Source organism: Dipodomys merriami, unplaced genomic scaffold, assembly GCF_024711535.1.
Source record: "Dipodomys merriami isolate MVZ:Mamm:240054 unplaced genomic scaffold, mDipMer1.0.p SCAF_1009, whole genome shotgun sequence".
Lineage (NCBI taxonomy): Eukaryota > Metazoa > Chordata > Mammalia > Rodentia > Heteromyidae > Dipodomys > Dipodomys merriami.
In genome coordinates, this window is record NW_027202282.1 from 234,040 (window position 1) to 249,579 (window position 15,540).

Here is a 15,540-nt window from a genome sequence, read left to right on the forward strand (position 1 = left end):
GTGTCTGGAGTGTGTGTGAGTGTGTGTGTGTGTGTGTGTGTGTGTGTGTGTGTGTGTGTGTACCAAAGTTTCAGATGACTGTCATTTGCTTTTATTTCTTTTTTTGGTCTGAGACCGGGACTCGAACATGGTATCTGAGGCTTTCGCTCACCAGAGCCACGGCCACACCCCTCAGATGACAGGTCAAGCACCCACGCTGCGAGCAAGGGGAGGGACAATTCTGAGGCCTGAGCTCCCGCTCCCTCTGTCTAGGACACAGAAGGACAGACGTCCGGAGCCGGCCTTGCTCACTCGGGCTGACGGCCAACTCCCAAGGCCTGGAGGGAAGCCAGTGAGCCTTTCGATGAAAGAAAGAAAATGAGATTTATTGGCAAATAAGATCACGATGAGAAAACACACGAACCGACCGCTGGAGGAAGGCCCCAGCGGAGGGCGCCCGGCGAGGTCCGGGCTGGCGTCTCAGGGCTGATCGGGAGCCGCCGTTCCCTCCGGGCACACGTGGGAGGCCTGGAACTGAACTTTCTGGACGTGCTGGGTGTGGCTGCTGTGCCGCTCGGGCTGCAGCCGCGTGCCCATCAGCAGCCAGGCGTTGTGCACCTGGTGCCGGCAGCGCATGTAAAAGGGCCTGGTGATCCCCTGGCACCAGAGCCAGAGCCTCTTCTGGTAGTTGTCGTCCTCTTCCCGCAAGAGCCCCTTAAACAGGTGCTTCTTCCTCTTGGGGGACTTGATGCCGGAGGCCCTGAGGAAGGTGATGCTCATCCGGCTGAGCCGGGAGATCCTGGACGCCTGCGGCTTCAAGCTCATGTCTATCTTCTGCAGGATGTTTCTGGCCATCTGACGCACGGACGCCTGGGAGTCGTTCCTCATGCACTCCAGATCTGAAACCCACATCACCCCGCAGAGTCTGCAAGCCAGCCCGGAGGCTGAGATCTGAGGAGCCCGGTTCAAGGTCAACCCCGGGCAGGAAAGTCCGTGAGACTCTCATTTCCACGGAACCACCAAAAAAGAGCCAGAAGCTGTGGCTCAAAGTGGCAGAGCGCCAGCCTTGAGCGAAAAGAGCTCAGGGACAGCGCCCAGGCCCTGAGTTCAAGCCCCATGACCACCACCACCAACAACAACAACAAGACCAAGACAGGACTGGAAGCGTAGCTCAGTGGTCAGAGCACCTGCCTAGCAAGCACAGGTTCATGAGTTCAAAGCCCAGTACTGCAAAAATAAGTGAAGTTTAAAAGAAGGAACCGTGTTCTCAGGGAGGGTCCCGATCAGCCACTAGGTGGCGCCCACACCCCGGTGGTCCAGGCCCCTGGGGAGCAGGGACTCACTGGTCTGAATCTCTTCCACGTCATCTTCATGGATAGCAGACATCTGTATGTTCTTGATGGTTAACCCTACGGAGAAGACAGACATAAAGTCACAGGAGGCAGGCATCAGGAGGAAGAGCCAGGGAGACCCCATCTCAACTAGCATAAACGCAGGGCCTGGTGGTGCACTTATTATTCCAGGACACCAGCAGCAGAAATGAGAAGGACCATGGTCCAGGGCCAGCCTGTTTGAAAAACAACTGACCGACCAGGGCACCAGGGTTTCAGAGAACCGTTCCCAACAGACGTGAAAAACCTTAAATGCTGCAGAGCCTTGGGTGTGAGAAAATTCCCGTACCTGAAAGAACGGGAGCATCGGAGATTTACTGCTGCGTCCGGATTAAGAAAAAAAGACAAGCCAGGCGCCCGTGGCTCCCGCCTGTCATCCCAGCTACTCAGGAGGCTGAGATCTGAGGATCTCGGCTCAAAACCAGCCCAGGCAGGAAAGTCCATGAGACTCTGAGCTCCAATAAACCACCAGAAAACTGCAAGTGGTGCTGTGGCTCAAGTGGTTGAGCGCTAGCCTTGAGCACAAAGAGCTCAGGGACAGCCACTCCTGGAGTTCAAGCCCCAGGACCAACAATAAAATAAAATAAAATATGGACGTGTTAAGTCATTTTATAAATCCAAGCGTGCAATGGAAGTGATTTGATACAGTCATTAGAAGTAACACTGAAGAGGCTGGGAAGGTGGCTCAGTGGTAGAGTGCTCACCTAGCATGCATGAGGCCCTGGGTTCGATTCCTCAGTATTATATACACAGAAAAAGTCAGAAGTGGTGCTGTGGCTAGCCTTGAGCCAAAAGAGCTTAGAAACAGTGCCCAGGCCCTGAGTTCAAGTCCTAGGACTGGCAAACAACAACAACAATAAAAAAGACATTGAATTAATAGAGCACATTGAAAGCACAAAGCTAGGGTAACGAAACACATTAAAAACTATCAAAACAAAAAACAAAAAACCTCGCAAGAGGGAGGCCCTGGGCTCAAACCCCCGCTGCATGGAGACGGACACGCAAAGGAAGACAGTGTCCCAACTGCAGGGGGTTTGTTGGCGTGGCATCCTGGGGGTACCGGGGTTTGTCTTCGGGGCTCGCACACGGTCTTCTGCGTGACCGACTCCCAGCCCCAGGCCAGCCCAGACCACATCCGCCTGTTCACACCGCCTGCCGTGGCTGGGATGGCAGGTGTGAGCCAGCACGCCTAATGACTGGTGGAAGGGAGTCGTGCACACTTCTTTTCCTGCCCCGGCTGGCTTTGATCTGTGATCCTCCCCATCTCAGCCTCCTGAGCAGCTGGCAGTACAGGCGTGAGCACCGGCACCTGCTGTTTTTGTTCCTATTTGTGTAGGTAGTAAGTTTTTACAATCTTAAAAATGGCGGTGATTCTAGCATTATTTTCTTCTTTTTGTCAATCTGATTTTTGTTGTTGTTGGTTTCTAACACATGCTACGGATACATTGTGAAGCAGCAGCATTTTGGAAATTCCATGAGATTCCAGTAGATGATTTTTTTTGGTCTTTTTTTTTTTGTTGGTCATGGGGCTTGAACTCAGGGCCTAGATGCTGTCCCTCAGCTCTTCAGCTCAAGGCGGGCGCTCTAGCACTTGAGCCACAGCGCCACTTCCAGCTTTTTCTGCTTCTGTGGTGCTGAGGAATTGAACCCAGGGCCTCCTGCGTGCGAGGCGAGCGCTCTACCACTGAGCCACCTGCCCAACCCCTAGATCAGTGTCTTTACCTCCAGTCCCAACTGCATGGTCTTGTCCCCAACAAAGCAACGCCCGGACAGCATGGTGGAGGCCAGAACTGGGGAACCCGGCCTCCTCTCCTCCCCAGAGCCTTTTGAAGCCGAATCAGGGGCCTAGCCCAGCTCAACACCTCTGAGCAGGAAGGGGGGGCCTGCTGGGTCACCCCAGGGCAGGTCCAGGGGCCTCTCTGGGCTGTGGCTGGGCCCCGGGCGGGTGGGGAGGCTGGGGGGGGGCCGAGGGGAGCCGGCCAGGGTCTCACCTATGAAGTTGAGCGCGGCCACGCGCAGGAAGATCTGGCGGCTACTCAGAAAGCCAAAGCTCTGCGTCAGCAGCTCCCCCACCAGATGCAGCCGCCCCGAACTGACCTGCAGGGCGGAGGCGGCCGGCACTGACCCCACAGAACCGCCCGGACCGTCACCCCTCACCCCGTCCACCGGGCCGCCCGGCCTGCCCCCACCCTTCACCTGCGCCCCCATCCCAACGTGGCCCAGGCCAGCGGGGGGTGGGGGGGACGGGAAGCAGGGAGGGGGCCTCGCCCTCCCCCGCCTTCACCCCCAGCCCACAGGAAACCCATGTGTGAGCAGAGACTGCGGGCAGGCCAGGGGCAAGGCCAGCTGCAAGGAGGAAGGAGAGGGGAGGGGAGAGGGGAAAGGAAGGAAGAGGGAGGGAGGGAGGGAGGGAAGAAAAAAGGGAGGGAGGAAGGGGGAGGGAGGGAGGGAGAGGGAGGGAAGGAAGGAGGAAAGGAAGGAGGGAGGGAGAGAGGGAAGGAGGGCGGGAAGGAAGGAGGGAGGGAAGGGAAAGGAAAGAAGGAAAGGAAGAGAGGGAGGGAAAGGAGGGAAGAAGAAAGGAAGGAAGGAAGGAAGGAAGGAAGGAAGGAAGGAAGGAAGGAAGGAAGGAAGGGAGGGAGGGAGGGAGGGAGGGAGGGAGAGAGGGAGAGAGGGAGGGAAGGAAGGAAGGAAGGAAGGAAGGAAGGAAGGAAGGAAGGAAGGAAAAAAGGGAAAGGAAGAGCCCAGCAGCCTGGCCCGGCCGCTTGGGAAGCCCCGCCCCGCTCTCTTCTAGTGAAGGCACCGCTGTGTGCGTGTTGGTTTTTGCTCCAGGCTTCGCTGTGTGGCTCAGGCTGGCCTCAAACTCACAATCCTCCCACCTCAGCCTTTTTCCCGAGTGTTGGGATTACAGGCATGCGCACGCGCGCGCGCACACACACACATACACACACACACACGCACGCACGCACACACGCACACACACACACAGAGCTTGCTAGGGCCTTGCTGGCTTTCCGCAAGGATTCAGGTCTCTGTGCAGCTGCATTTCACAGGACCAATAGACTTTTCCCCCAGTCCTGGGGTTTGAACTCGGGTCCTTGCATGTGCTCTGCTCACTTGCTTGGCTGGCGCTTTGCCCGTTACGCCACGTCTCTAACCTGGCCTTTTTTTCCCCTCTAGTTAATTGAAAATGAGACTCTCACAGATGATCCTGCCTGGGGTGGCTCGGAACCTCGATCCTCCAGATCTCAGCCCCGAGTAGCTAGGACGACAGGTGTGAGCCACCGGCACCCAGAGCTGCAGACTCCCAACCTCCTGACCACGGCCTCTGGCCTCTTCCCAGCGCTGTCTGTCTGCGGAGGACCGAGGTCCCGCAGCTAGCGTGGCCTCCCAGCCCCGAGGCCAGGGCTGAGCAGCCAGCGGTGGACGCGGGGAGTCTACCGAAGGTGCAGGATCCGACGTGGATGGCCGTGCTGCCCCTAGCGCACCCAGCCCGGCCCCGGCCCCCGGGGCCCCCCAGGGACGCGCACCCACCAGGAACTTGCAGGTCTCCTCCAGCACCTGGATGTGGTCGCTGAGGGTGGTGTGCCTGAACATCTGCGTGAGCGACGACCAGCCAATCACCTTCGTCCACTCGGTCAGGGCCCTTCGACAGGCCTGGGGAGGAGACAAGGCAGTGCCCAGCGCCTGCTCCCCAGGCCCACAAGGCTGGGAAACCACAGGGAGAGGGGCTGGGGCCAGGGCTGGAGCTGGAGCTGGAGCCAGGGCCAGGGCCAGGGCCAGGGCCAGGGCCAGGGCCAGGGCTGGAACCAGAGCTGAAGCCAAAGCTGGAGCCAGAGCCGGATCTGGAGCTGGAGCTGGAGCTGGAGCCAGAGCCAGAGTGAGAGTCAGAGCCAGAACCAGACTGAGTGTCAGAGCCAGAGCCAGAACTGGAGCTGGAGCTGGAGACAGAGCTGGAGCCAGAGTCAGAGTCAGAGCCAGAGCCGGAGCCAGAGCCAGAGCCAGTGCCAGAGCCAGAGCCAGAGGTAGAGGTAGAGACAGAGCTGGAGCAGGAGCCAGAGTCAGAGCCAGAGCCAGAGCTGGAGCCAGAGCCAGTGCCAGAGCCAGAGCTGGAGCCAGAGGTAGAGACGGAGCTGGAGCCAGAGCCAGAGCCAGTGCCAGAGCCAGAGCCAGAGCTGGAGCCAGAGGTAGAGACGGAGCTGGAGCAGGAGCCAGAGCCAGAGCCAGAGTGAGAGCTGGAGCCGGAGCTGGAGCCAGAGTCAGAGTCAGAGCCAGAGCCAGAGCCAGAGCTGAAGCTGGAGCTGGAGCCGGAGCCAGAGTCAGAGCCAGAACCAGAGTGAGTGTCAGAGTCAGAGCCAGACCCAGAGCCACAGCCAGGGCCTGAGCTGGAGCTGGAGCCAAAACCAGAGCCAGGGCTGGAGCCAGGGCCCACCAAGAAGTGCACAGAAAAGGAGCAGCCCACATGGGTCATGGCACGGATCAGCCGTGGAAAGAAGGGAGGGAGAGACGGGGAGGATAGGAGGAGGGAAGGAGAGATGGGAGAGGGAAGTGGAAGGAGGAGGGAAGGAGGGAGGAAAAAAGGAGGGAAGGAAGGCAAGAGGGAGGGAGCAAAGAAGGAAGAAGAAAGGGAGAGAGAAGGAGGGAAGAAGGAGAGATAGGAGGAGGGAATCAGGGAGGGGAAGGAAGGAGGGAAGGAAGGAAGGAGGGAAGGAAGTTAGGAAGGAAGGATGGAAGAAGGGAAGGCAGGCAGGCAGGCAGGAGGGAGGGCGGGAGGGAGGGCGCGGCCGCACCTTGACCACCTCCATGTTGTTGTCCTGGATGCTGAGCAGCAGCGGGACGAGGAAGGAGTAGATCTCCTTGCGCACCAGCATCCCGGGCTTGAACTGGAACACGCGGTGCAGCATGTGGCCCAGCGCCGAGGTGGCGGAGACCCGCACCTGGTCTCTCTCCTGCCGGGGGAGGGGGAGGCGCGGATGGAGCCTGGGGGCCCTTGTTCCCCCCCAGGCCTGGCTCCCTCCTGCCAGGCTCAGCCGCACCCCAAGACTGGAGAGCCGGTCATTGCCTTTCAAGTCCCCCACATAAGACACGATTTGCACCTCAGCTCATCTTACTTCCGACACCCTTCCCGTCCACAGCTTGCAATTCCACCAACAAGGCCTGCTTACTGATTTTCCTGGTACTACGTATGCCTTGAATTCAGGGCTGGCACCCACGTGGCTTTCTTGCTGTTGGCTGGTGCTCTACCATTTGAGCAGTGCCTCCCATCTGGCATTTTGCTGGTGGTTGTTCTTGTTGTTTTTAGGAGATGGAGTCTCAAGGATGTTTCTATCCAGACTAGCCCTGATCTGGCTCCCGAGTAGCTAAGATTACAGGTATGAACTTTGTTTCTTTCTATTCTTTCTGTTCTTTAAAGAGGATCATAAAAAGACGACAGCCAGACATGGCAGCTCGTGCTTGTCAATCAGTCCTAGTGACTCGGGAGGATCACAGGTGGAGGCCGGCCTCCATGGAGAAGGCATGGGGCGGCATGCACCTATCCTCCGAGCTACACGGAAAATGCGAATAGGAGGATCACAGTCCAAGCCAGGTGAGGGGGAAAAAATCGAGACCCTATTCCAAAAAATAGGTCGGGGGCTGGGAAGGTGGCTCAGTGGTAGAGCACTTGCCTCACATGCACGAGGCCCTGGGTTCGATTCCTCAGCACCACATAAGCAGAAAAAGCCGGAAGTGGTGCTGCGGCTCAAGTGGTACAGTGTTTGCCTTGAGCTGAAGAGCTGAGGGACAGCGCCCAGGCCCAGAGTTCAAGCCCCACACCGGCAAAAAAAAAAAAAGACTAAGCCTAAGCAGGGGGTTGGAGTCCTGGCTCAAGTGGTAGAGCGCCAGCCGATGAGTTCAAGTCTTGGTGTTAGACCCACAGAAAAGGAAGAAAGAAAAAAGATGAATCTAAGCAACACTCCATCTTCTAACAAACAAATCAACCCTCCAAACCTACTTTACAGAGACGCTTAAAGCCTGGGAAAGAGCAGAAGCGAAGGCTCTCGAATACAGAGATGAAGTCTAGGTGAAGAAACGCCAGTGGCTGGTGCCCGTCCTCCCAGCTCCTCAGGAGGCTGAGACCTGAGGCTGGGGGTTCAAAGCCAGCCCGGGCAGAACAGTCCGTGAGACTCTTTATCTCTAATAAACCACTCAGAAAAAGCTGGAAGGGGTCGAGCGCCAGCCTTGAGCACAAAGAAGCTCAGGGACGGTGCCCAGGCCCTGAGTTGAAACCCCAGGCCAAAAAGAAAATTAATAAATAAAGAACTAAGGGACCGTGAGCTGGGCACAGGAACCACACACCTAGACTCCTGGCTACTCAAATCCCTGAGCCGCAGAGATCTTTAGTGATCCCTCTGCTCGGGGCGCAGCGTCACCGAGCCCTGGCCTGCCGTCCCAGTGGGGCGGGGGGGGGGGGGCACGGAGAGGATGGCCTTGGGGCTCAGAGGCTCACAGCCACGGACATCCTGGCCATGGCGTGGACCTGGCTTTGGGGTTTGGCAGACGTCCCCGGAGAAAGTTCCAGAAGGCCAGAGCCGTACGTCGTTGATGAGCGGGCAGAGCTGCCTGGAGACGTCGCAGAAGAGCAGCTTGGTGTCCTCGCCGGGCCGGTGGTAGATGATGTTCCGCAGGCCCTTGACCGCCTGCACCGTCACGCGCAGCTCGCTCTTCAGGAAGGCCCGCAGGAACGGCACCAGGCTCTTCAGGTCCTTCGACTGTGGGAGCGGAGCGAGGCCCAGCGGCATCAGCGGCGGGGCGGGGGGGGGGGGGGGGGGCGGGGAGACGCAGCGTGAGCTACCCGGGGCATCTGGAAGGACTGGCGGTGGAAGGCGGGGTGGAGGTCCAGGGCGGGGGATGCCCCTCCCCCGGGGGCAGGGGCTCACGTGCGTGGGGTGCAGCGCCAGGTTGCTGATTCCCCGGAGACCGATCTCCTTCATGATAAGGCTGGGCTCCTTGGCCCAGTGGATGAGATTGCCCACGCAGTCCTGCCCAATGGTCTCCGCCACCGATCGGTGCCACAGGAGCTGCGGGGGAGGGGGGGGGAGGCCAGGGCTGTGGGGGAGGGGCGAGGCCGGCCCCAGGTGCCCTGGGAGGGACGCACCGCCAGGCGGGGCCCCACCTGCACGTAGAGCGTGCGGACCGTGAGCCTCTGGCGGGGGTCGGCGCTGTACAGCATGCTCTTGATGTGGTTCAGGATCCGCTGCAGGATGTTGGGCTCACACTTCTTCACGATGCCGCTGAGCACCCCGGGAAAGAAGCGGGCTTGGGGGTGGCGGCCGGGGAGCGGGGCGCACAGAAGCGGGGAGACCCCAGGGCTGTGGGGGTGGGGGAGAGCAGGGCCCGAGGCGGGGGGAGGGGGGCCCACCTGGCCAGGTCCATCATGCCGATGTAGTAGGTCTTGGGGCTGGACAGCAGGTCCCAGCAGTGGCGCTGCCTGGCGTACTCCGCCACGCCCTCGTACGCCGCGCCCACCAGCACCAGCCTCACCACCTCCAGGGCGCAGCTGGCGGCCGCGCACACGAGCAGAGAACACGGGGTCACACCCCGGCTCCCGCCCCACGCGGCCGGCCGGCCAGGACAGGGTTCTAGCCCCCCCTCCCCCCAGAATCCTGCGATGGAGACCAGAGACAGACAAAGACAGAAACAGAGAGAGACACACAGAGAGAGACACAGAGAGAGACACAGAGACATAGAGATAGAGATACAGAGACAGACAGAGAGACACACAGACAGAGACAGAGATAGCCAGAGACAGAGAAAGACAGACAGACAGAGATAGAGAGGGAGAGGGAGAGACACACAGAGATACAGAGACAGAAAGAAAGAGGGAGAGACGGAGAGGCAGAGAGAGGCCCGTGCTGTGGGGTCCTCAATCCGTTCTCGCAGACTCAGACGCGGCCGAGGCCTCTGAGCAGAAACATCGTGAGCACGTCCCCCTGGTGTGTCACTGTCAGTCACACCGGGGCTCACTGAGCCGCCCACGCCTGTCCCCCGCCACTCAGGAGGCTGAGGCTGGAGGCTCAGGATTTGAAGCCAACCTGGCCAAAAGGAAATCCGTGAGACTCTAACCTCCCCTTAGCCACACACACACACACACACACACACACACTCACACACACGCACATACACGTGTGCGCACACACACATGCACACTCACACACGTGCACACACACAGGCACACGCGCACACACACACACACACACTCACACACACACAGCTCATTTGAATAATGTATCCCAAAGTCAAAGGGAAAAAAATATGTCATCATCTTATTGAGGGGCGCCCGCCCCGTTCCACGCCGGGCGTGGGGTTCGCCGAGTGAGTGACGGCCCCGCTGACCTGGTGGGGTCCCCCGTTCCACGCCGGGCGTGGGGTTTGCCAAGCGAGCGACGGCCCCGCTGACCTGGTGGGGTCCAGGTGCTTGCTCTTGCGGCGCGCGCTCTCCTCGCTGGAGTAGACCAGCAGCTTCTGCGGGATGTTCTGCTCCATGACCCAGTGCAGGTGGCACAGCACCGCCAGCAGCAGCCGCGGGAACAGCTCCTGGATGGCCTCGTGGCACAGCGGCCCCGACAGCATCTCGTGGAGGGCGCACACCGCCTGCGGGGGCGGGGGTCACCAGGCCTGCCCCCCCCACACACACACGTGCCCTGTGGTTGTGGCTAAGGAGGGGGAGGGCCACGGTGCCAAGCTCTCGCTCTGCTGTCTTGGCACTGGGGAGGAAAAGGGAGCAGGCGTGGAGGGGGCAGTGCCAGCCAGTAGGGAAACTGAGGCAGGAGGGCCGCTTGTGGGGCAAGGCCCGGCAACATAGGGAAAGAAGGAAAGAGGGATAACAGAAAAGAGGGAGAGATGGAGGGAAGAAGATAGGGAAGGGAGGGAGGGAGGGAAGAGAAGGAAAGAAGGAAAGGGAAGGAAGGGAAAGGAGGGAGGGAGGGATGAAAGGAAACAAGGGAGGAAGGGAGGGAGGAAGGAAGGAACGAAGGAAGGAAGGAAGGAAGGAAGGAAGGAAGGAAGGAAGGGAGGAAGGAAGGAAGGAACGAAGGAAGGAAGGAAGGAAGGAAGGAAGGGAGGAAGGGAGGAAGGGAAGGAAAGAAGGAAGGAAGAAAAGCAAGAGGAGGGAGGAAGGGAGAGAAGGAAGGAAGGAAGGAAGGGAAAGGAGAGAGGGAGGGATGGGAAGGAAGGAAAAAGGAAGGGAGAAATGAAGAGAAGGAAGGAAGGAAGGATGGAGGGAGGGAGGGGCTGACGCAGCAATGACTTGGGGAACACGTTGTGCCCCCCTTCCTTCCTCCCTTGTCCCCCATGAGACCCCAGGCGCCATCCGGGAATGAGGCCCAGAGGGCTGCGTGACCCTGCTCCCCATGTTCTCCCTGGCCGGGCCCCCTTCCACGCTGAAAGCCCGCCTGCGCCCCAATCCTAGAGACCCTCGGGCTGGCCCGACCCCTGCCCCCAGCGGCCCTCCACTGACCGCCACGGGCTGCAGGGCCATCTCCTTGGTCTCCTCCCGGTTCTTCTTCTCCAGGATGGCGATGAGCACTTGCAGGATGTTGATGGCCGTCTCCCGCTGGGCGCCGAAGGCTTTCCACAAGGCCAGCTTGGTTCTGCAAGGACCAAGGACAGCACGTCCGTCCGTCTGTCCTTCCATCATGGGCTGGGCAGAGTCGGGGTGGGGGGGCTCCAGGAAGGGGCCTCCGTCCACCCCACCGGACCGGACCCAGAACTGGCCAGAGAAAGCGGGCGTGAGGCCTGGCTGGACGACGCCTGGGGGCGGGGCCGGGACCGGGGCGGGGCCAGGGCACGGGCGGGGCCAGGGCATGGGCGTGGTCTGGGCGGGGGCGGGGCCAGGGCAGGGCGTGGTCTGGGTGGGCGTGGTCGGGGTGGGTGTGGTCTGGGTGGGGGCGGGGCGGGGATGGGGCGGGGGCCAGGCCAGGGCGTGGTCTAGGTGGGGCATGGTCGGGCCGGGGCCAGGGCACGGGCGTGGTCTGGGTGGGGCGTGGTCGGGGTGGGGGTGGGGCCATGGCATGGGCGTGGTCGGGGTGGGCGTGGTCTGAGTGGGGGCGGGGCGGGGCCAGGGCAGGGCGTGGTCTGGGCGGGCGTGGTCTGGGTGGGGCGTGGTCGGGCCGGGGCCGGGGTGGGCGTGGTCTGGTGGGGGCGGGGCCGGGGCGGGGCGGGGCGGCTGGTACCTGTCCCAAGGCAGCGACTTGCTGAGCAGCATGGGCACCACGGCGGGCGTGTTGCTGCCGGCCAGCGCGCACATGGCCTGCAGGGTCTCCTCCCTGGTGCTGGGCTCTAGCTGCATGTGCAGTCTCTCCAGGATGCCCTCCACCACCTCGCCGATCTGCAGGGGACAGCGGAGGAGGGGGGACCCTGGTGGGTGACTGTGCTCTGGGGGGGTCCCGGGACCAGGCCACAGGAAGCTGACCCTGACCGCAGCCCCCCAAGGGGGTCCTGGGCCCCTCCAAAGGGACGAGAAACCCTGCGGAAAACAGAAAGTCCCCCCAGATACTTTAGGGCTTCCCCTACCCCATACACACCGCTCCAGCAACTGGGAGCAGCTTCTGTCCCACAAAACTACAAGGACCCCTGGCGCTTGAGGGGTGGGGATCCTGTGCAGCCCCGTGAAGTCCACGTAAACGGGGCAGTGGGTTCCCAAACACTTGCCCTATGGGATCCCCTCTTTTTTTTCTTGTCGGTTATGGGGCTTGAACTCAGGGCCTGGGCGCTGTCCCTCAGCTCTTCAGCTCAAGGCTGGCACTCTACCACTTGAGCCACAGCGCCACTTCCGGTTTTCTGGTGGTTTATTGGAGATCAGAGTCTCACAGACTTTCCTGCCCGGGCTGGCTTCGAACTGTGATCCTCAGATCTCAGCCTCCTAAGTAGCTAGGATGACAGGTTTGAGCCTCCAGTGCCCAGCTGAGACCTTCTTTTGAAGTCCTTTTTTTGTTTGTGCGTGTGCCAGTACTGGGGCTTGAACTCAGGCCCTATGCGCTGTCCCTGAGCTTTTGTGCTCAAGGCTGGCGCTCTACCACTTGAGCCACAGTGCCACTTCCATCTTTTCCTGGGTAGTTTATTGGAGATAAGAGTCTCATGGATTTTCCTGCCCGGGCTGGCTTCCAACCAGGATCCTCAGCTCTCAGCCTCCTGAGCAGCTGGGATGACAGGCGTGAGGCAGGGGCGCCTGGCTGAAGTCTTCTTCTGAGTGAAGTGTAAATGCAAGTACTTGTGCAGCCTTCGCATCATTTCACATTAGGCTAAAAAGATCACACTGTCAGTCACTCCCGCTGTGTCTTCATGTCCAGTCTCTGTCTCCTGGTGCTGGCCGAGGCCCCCTGCCCCGCCACCCCCACTAGGTTCAGGGGTGCCCTGAACCTAGCGAAGGGCCCTCAAGACAGGAGGGCGGCTCGGGACTCAGGACTGTACCTGTCCGGAGCCGGGTGAGGACGCAGAGATCTAGATCTAGGGGTTCAGGTCCTGCCTCCCTGCTCCTGAGCCCGCAGGTGGAGGGGGGGCACACGGAGGGGGGCGGGCGCATCTACCTTTATCACATCTCTGCCTCGCTCCTTCATGACCGCGCTCATCAGCTGCGCAGCCGCCAGCGACATCTTCACCTTGCTGTCCGTCAGGCTCTCCATGGCAGTCAGCACCAGGTTGGTGACCTGGATCTGGGTGAAGTACTCGGCGAACGCCTGACAGGGGGAGGACCGGGCTGGACACCTGCAGCCCCACGCCCGCCCGGCGTGGCCAGGGCAGGAGCCAGCCCGCCCGCTCTGAGGACCAAGACTCGGGAAGCACCGAAACAAATGCTTCTGGGGCCAGGCATGGCGGCTCCCGCCTGTCATCCCAGCTACTCAGGAGGCTGAGATCTGAGGATCACGGTTCAAAGCCAGCCCGGGAAGGAAAGTCCATGAGACTCTGATCTCCAATGAACCACCCAGGAAAAGATGGAAGTGGCACTGTGATTCAAGTGGTAGAGCACCGGCCTCCACCAAAAAGAGGCTCGGGGACAGCGCCCGGGCCCTGAGTTCAAGCTCCTGGACCACAAAAACAAGTTTCACCGCAGTGGTAGAGGGCAGAGAGGATGGTGGAGCCCTGCACCCTGGTCGTCCATAGGATGATCTGCAGAACCCCCCAACCCTCCCCTGTTCCCCCACCTCGCCTGGCCCCCCCCCTCACCTTGGCAATTTTATAGGTGTTGTTGTGGAACACGTGGGCGCTGTAGGCCACAGTCTTGTCCTCTTCCTCCCACATGCCCTGCCTCTTCTTCAGCATCTCTGCAACACAGACGCCGACCTCTGAGTCGAGGCCTAGCCCCGGACACGAGCTGAACCCTGACACAGAGCCCCAGACATGAGCTGAACCCCGACACAGAGCCCCGGACACGAGCTGAACCCCAACACAGAGCCCCGGACACGAGCTGAACCCCAGTCAGCTTGGGCAACACTGTGTGGTTGTCTGGTGGTCCTTGGTGGGGCGGGAGTTGGACATGGGCATTAGAATGGGAAATGCTGAATGCCCCCCACCCCCTGCTTGTCCCATGCCAACACCCAACTGGGCACAGAGAAGGTACGGGCCCAAGAAAACACAATCTGTAGAGGTGAAGGAGAAGATTCCTCCACAGAGAGAGCGAGCTCAGGAAGCAGTGAGTGGGTGTGGCCAGGCCTAAGGGGGGACGGGGATGGGGAAGGGGAGGGGAGGGAAGAGGAGGGAAGGGACAAGAGAAGGAAGGGGAGGGAAGAGGGAGGGGAGGGGCAGAAGGAGAGAGGAGGGGAGGGGAGGGGAGGGGCCCTACGCTTCTGCTGCAAGAGGATGCAGTAGAGGTTGTAGACGGCTTGGGAAGACAGGAAGGAGATGTTGTCCACCAAGTCCTGGCAGCGAATGGCCAACATCCTCACCAGCCGCCCCAGCCGGGCAAACTGAATCTCCACCTGGGAAGGAGAACCAACCGGAAGTCACCTTATCACCGCCCCTACCAGGAAAGGGCTGCAGGTGGGGGGAGGGGGGAACCTGTGGGCCAGAGACCGGAGAGTCAGGACTGGGGGCGTGGCATGGCAGGGCCCCAGGCCCTGGGCCCCAGCTCCAGAACCAGTGCGGGTGGGTGGCCCGGTGGATGCATGGATAAATAGATGGATGATCAAAGATGGATGGATGCTGGTGCTGGTGGCTCACGCCTGTCATCCCAGATACTCAGGAGGCTGAGATCTGAGGATCAGGGTTCAAAGTCAGCCCGGGCAGGAAAGTCCATGAGACTCTTATCCCCCATGAACCACCAGAAAACTGGAAGTGGCGATGTGGCTCAAAGTGGTAGAGATCTAGCCTTGGCCCTGACTTCAAGTCCCACAACCAACAGCAACAACAACAAAAAAAGATGGAGGGATAGATGGAAAGATTAAATAAGTGATAGAGAGACAGAGGGATGGATGAGTAGATATTAGGAAGATGGATGGACAGATGAATGGAAAGATAAAGAGATAAATGACAGGTACATAAAAGACACGGTGGAAGACTAGATGATAGACTGAATAGGCAGCTGAGTAGGTAGATGAGCACATAGATAAAATCGACAGATAGACAGATATAGGTGATGGATGAGTGAATAGCTTAGATATAGACAGAGAGATATAGATGGACGGGTAGCTAAGGATAGGTGGATGGGTAGATATAGGTAGAGGAGGACATAGATGGAGACTAGATGGGCAGACAGGACAGATGAGGGATGAGTGAGTAGGTTAGATACTGATGGATGGACAGATGGATGGTCGAATGAGTAATTAAGACAGAGTCATAGGTAGATAGATAAATGAGCGCATAGATGCATAGATTAGATAGGCAGGCAAAAACGATGGATGAGGGAATAAGATAGATGGATGGATGGATAAGTAGATGAGTAAATGGATAGATTAGATTGGCAGACAGACAGATGACGGGTGAATGAATAGATATGATGGATGGATGGAAGGATAGAGAGATGAATGAATAGATTAGATACATATAGATAGGTAGGTAGATGAATGAGTGCATAGATGGATAGATGAAGCAGGCAGACAGAGATAGACGATGGATGAGTGAATAAGATAGCTGGATAGATGGATGCATAGATAGATGAGTACAGAAATGGACAGATTAGATAAGCATACAGGCGTGATGG

General features: G+C 59.4%; 1 protein-coding gene across 1 annotated transcript in view; it reads right to left on the minus strand.

The window, feature by feature from the left end:
* Window positions 1-350: 350 nt before the first annotated feature.
* LOC138807302 (maestro heat-like repeat-containing protein family member 1) overlaps window positions 351-15,540 on the minus strand; it is a 36,297-nt gene continuing 21,107 nt past the window's right edge. The window contains exons 28-42 of the mRNA XM_069992932.1: window positions 14,185-14,320; window positions 13,569-13,666; window positions 12,932-13,081; window positions 11,579-11,733; window positions 10,864-10,996; window positions 9,805-9,998; window positions 8,767-8,904; window positions 8,521-8,638; window positions 8,285-8,425; window positions 7,943-8,116; window positions 6,158-6,316; window positions 4,902-5,024; window positions 3,362-3,467; window positions 1,323-1,388; window positions 351-878 (exon numbers count right to left, since the gene is read on the minus strand). Of these exons, the coding sequence (XP_069849033.1) occupies window positions 460-878; window positions 1,323-1,388; window positions 3,362-3,467; window positions 4,902-5,024; window positions 6,158-6,316; window positions 7,943-8,116; window positions 8,285-8,425; window positions 8,521-8,638; window positions 8,767-8,904; window positions 9,805-9,998; window positions 10,864-10,996; window positions 11,579-11,733; window positions 12,932-13,081; window positions 13,569-13,666; window positions 14,185-14,320 (2,310 nt within the window). The 3' untranslated portion in view covers window positions 351-459. The remainder of the gene's footprint in view (window positions 879-1,322; window positions 1,389-3,361; window positions 3,468-4,901; window positions 5,025-6,157; window positions 6,317-7,942; window positions 8,117-8,284; window positions 8,426-8,520; window positions 8,639-8,766; window positions 8,905-9,804; window positions 9,999-10,863; window positions 10,997-11,578; window positions 11,734-12,931; window positions 13,082-13,568; window positions 13,667-14,184; window positions 14,321-15,540) is intronic.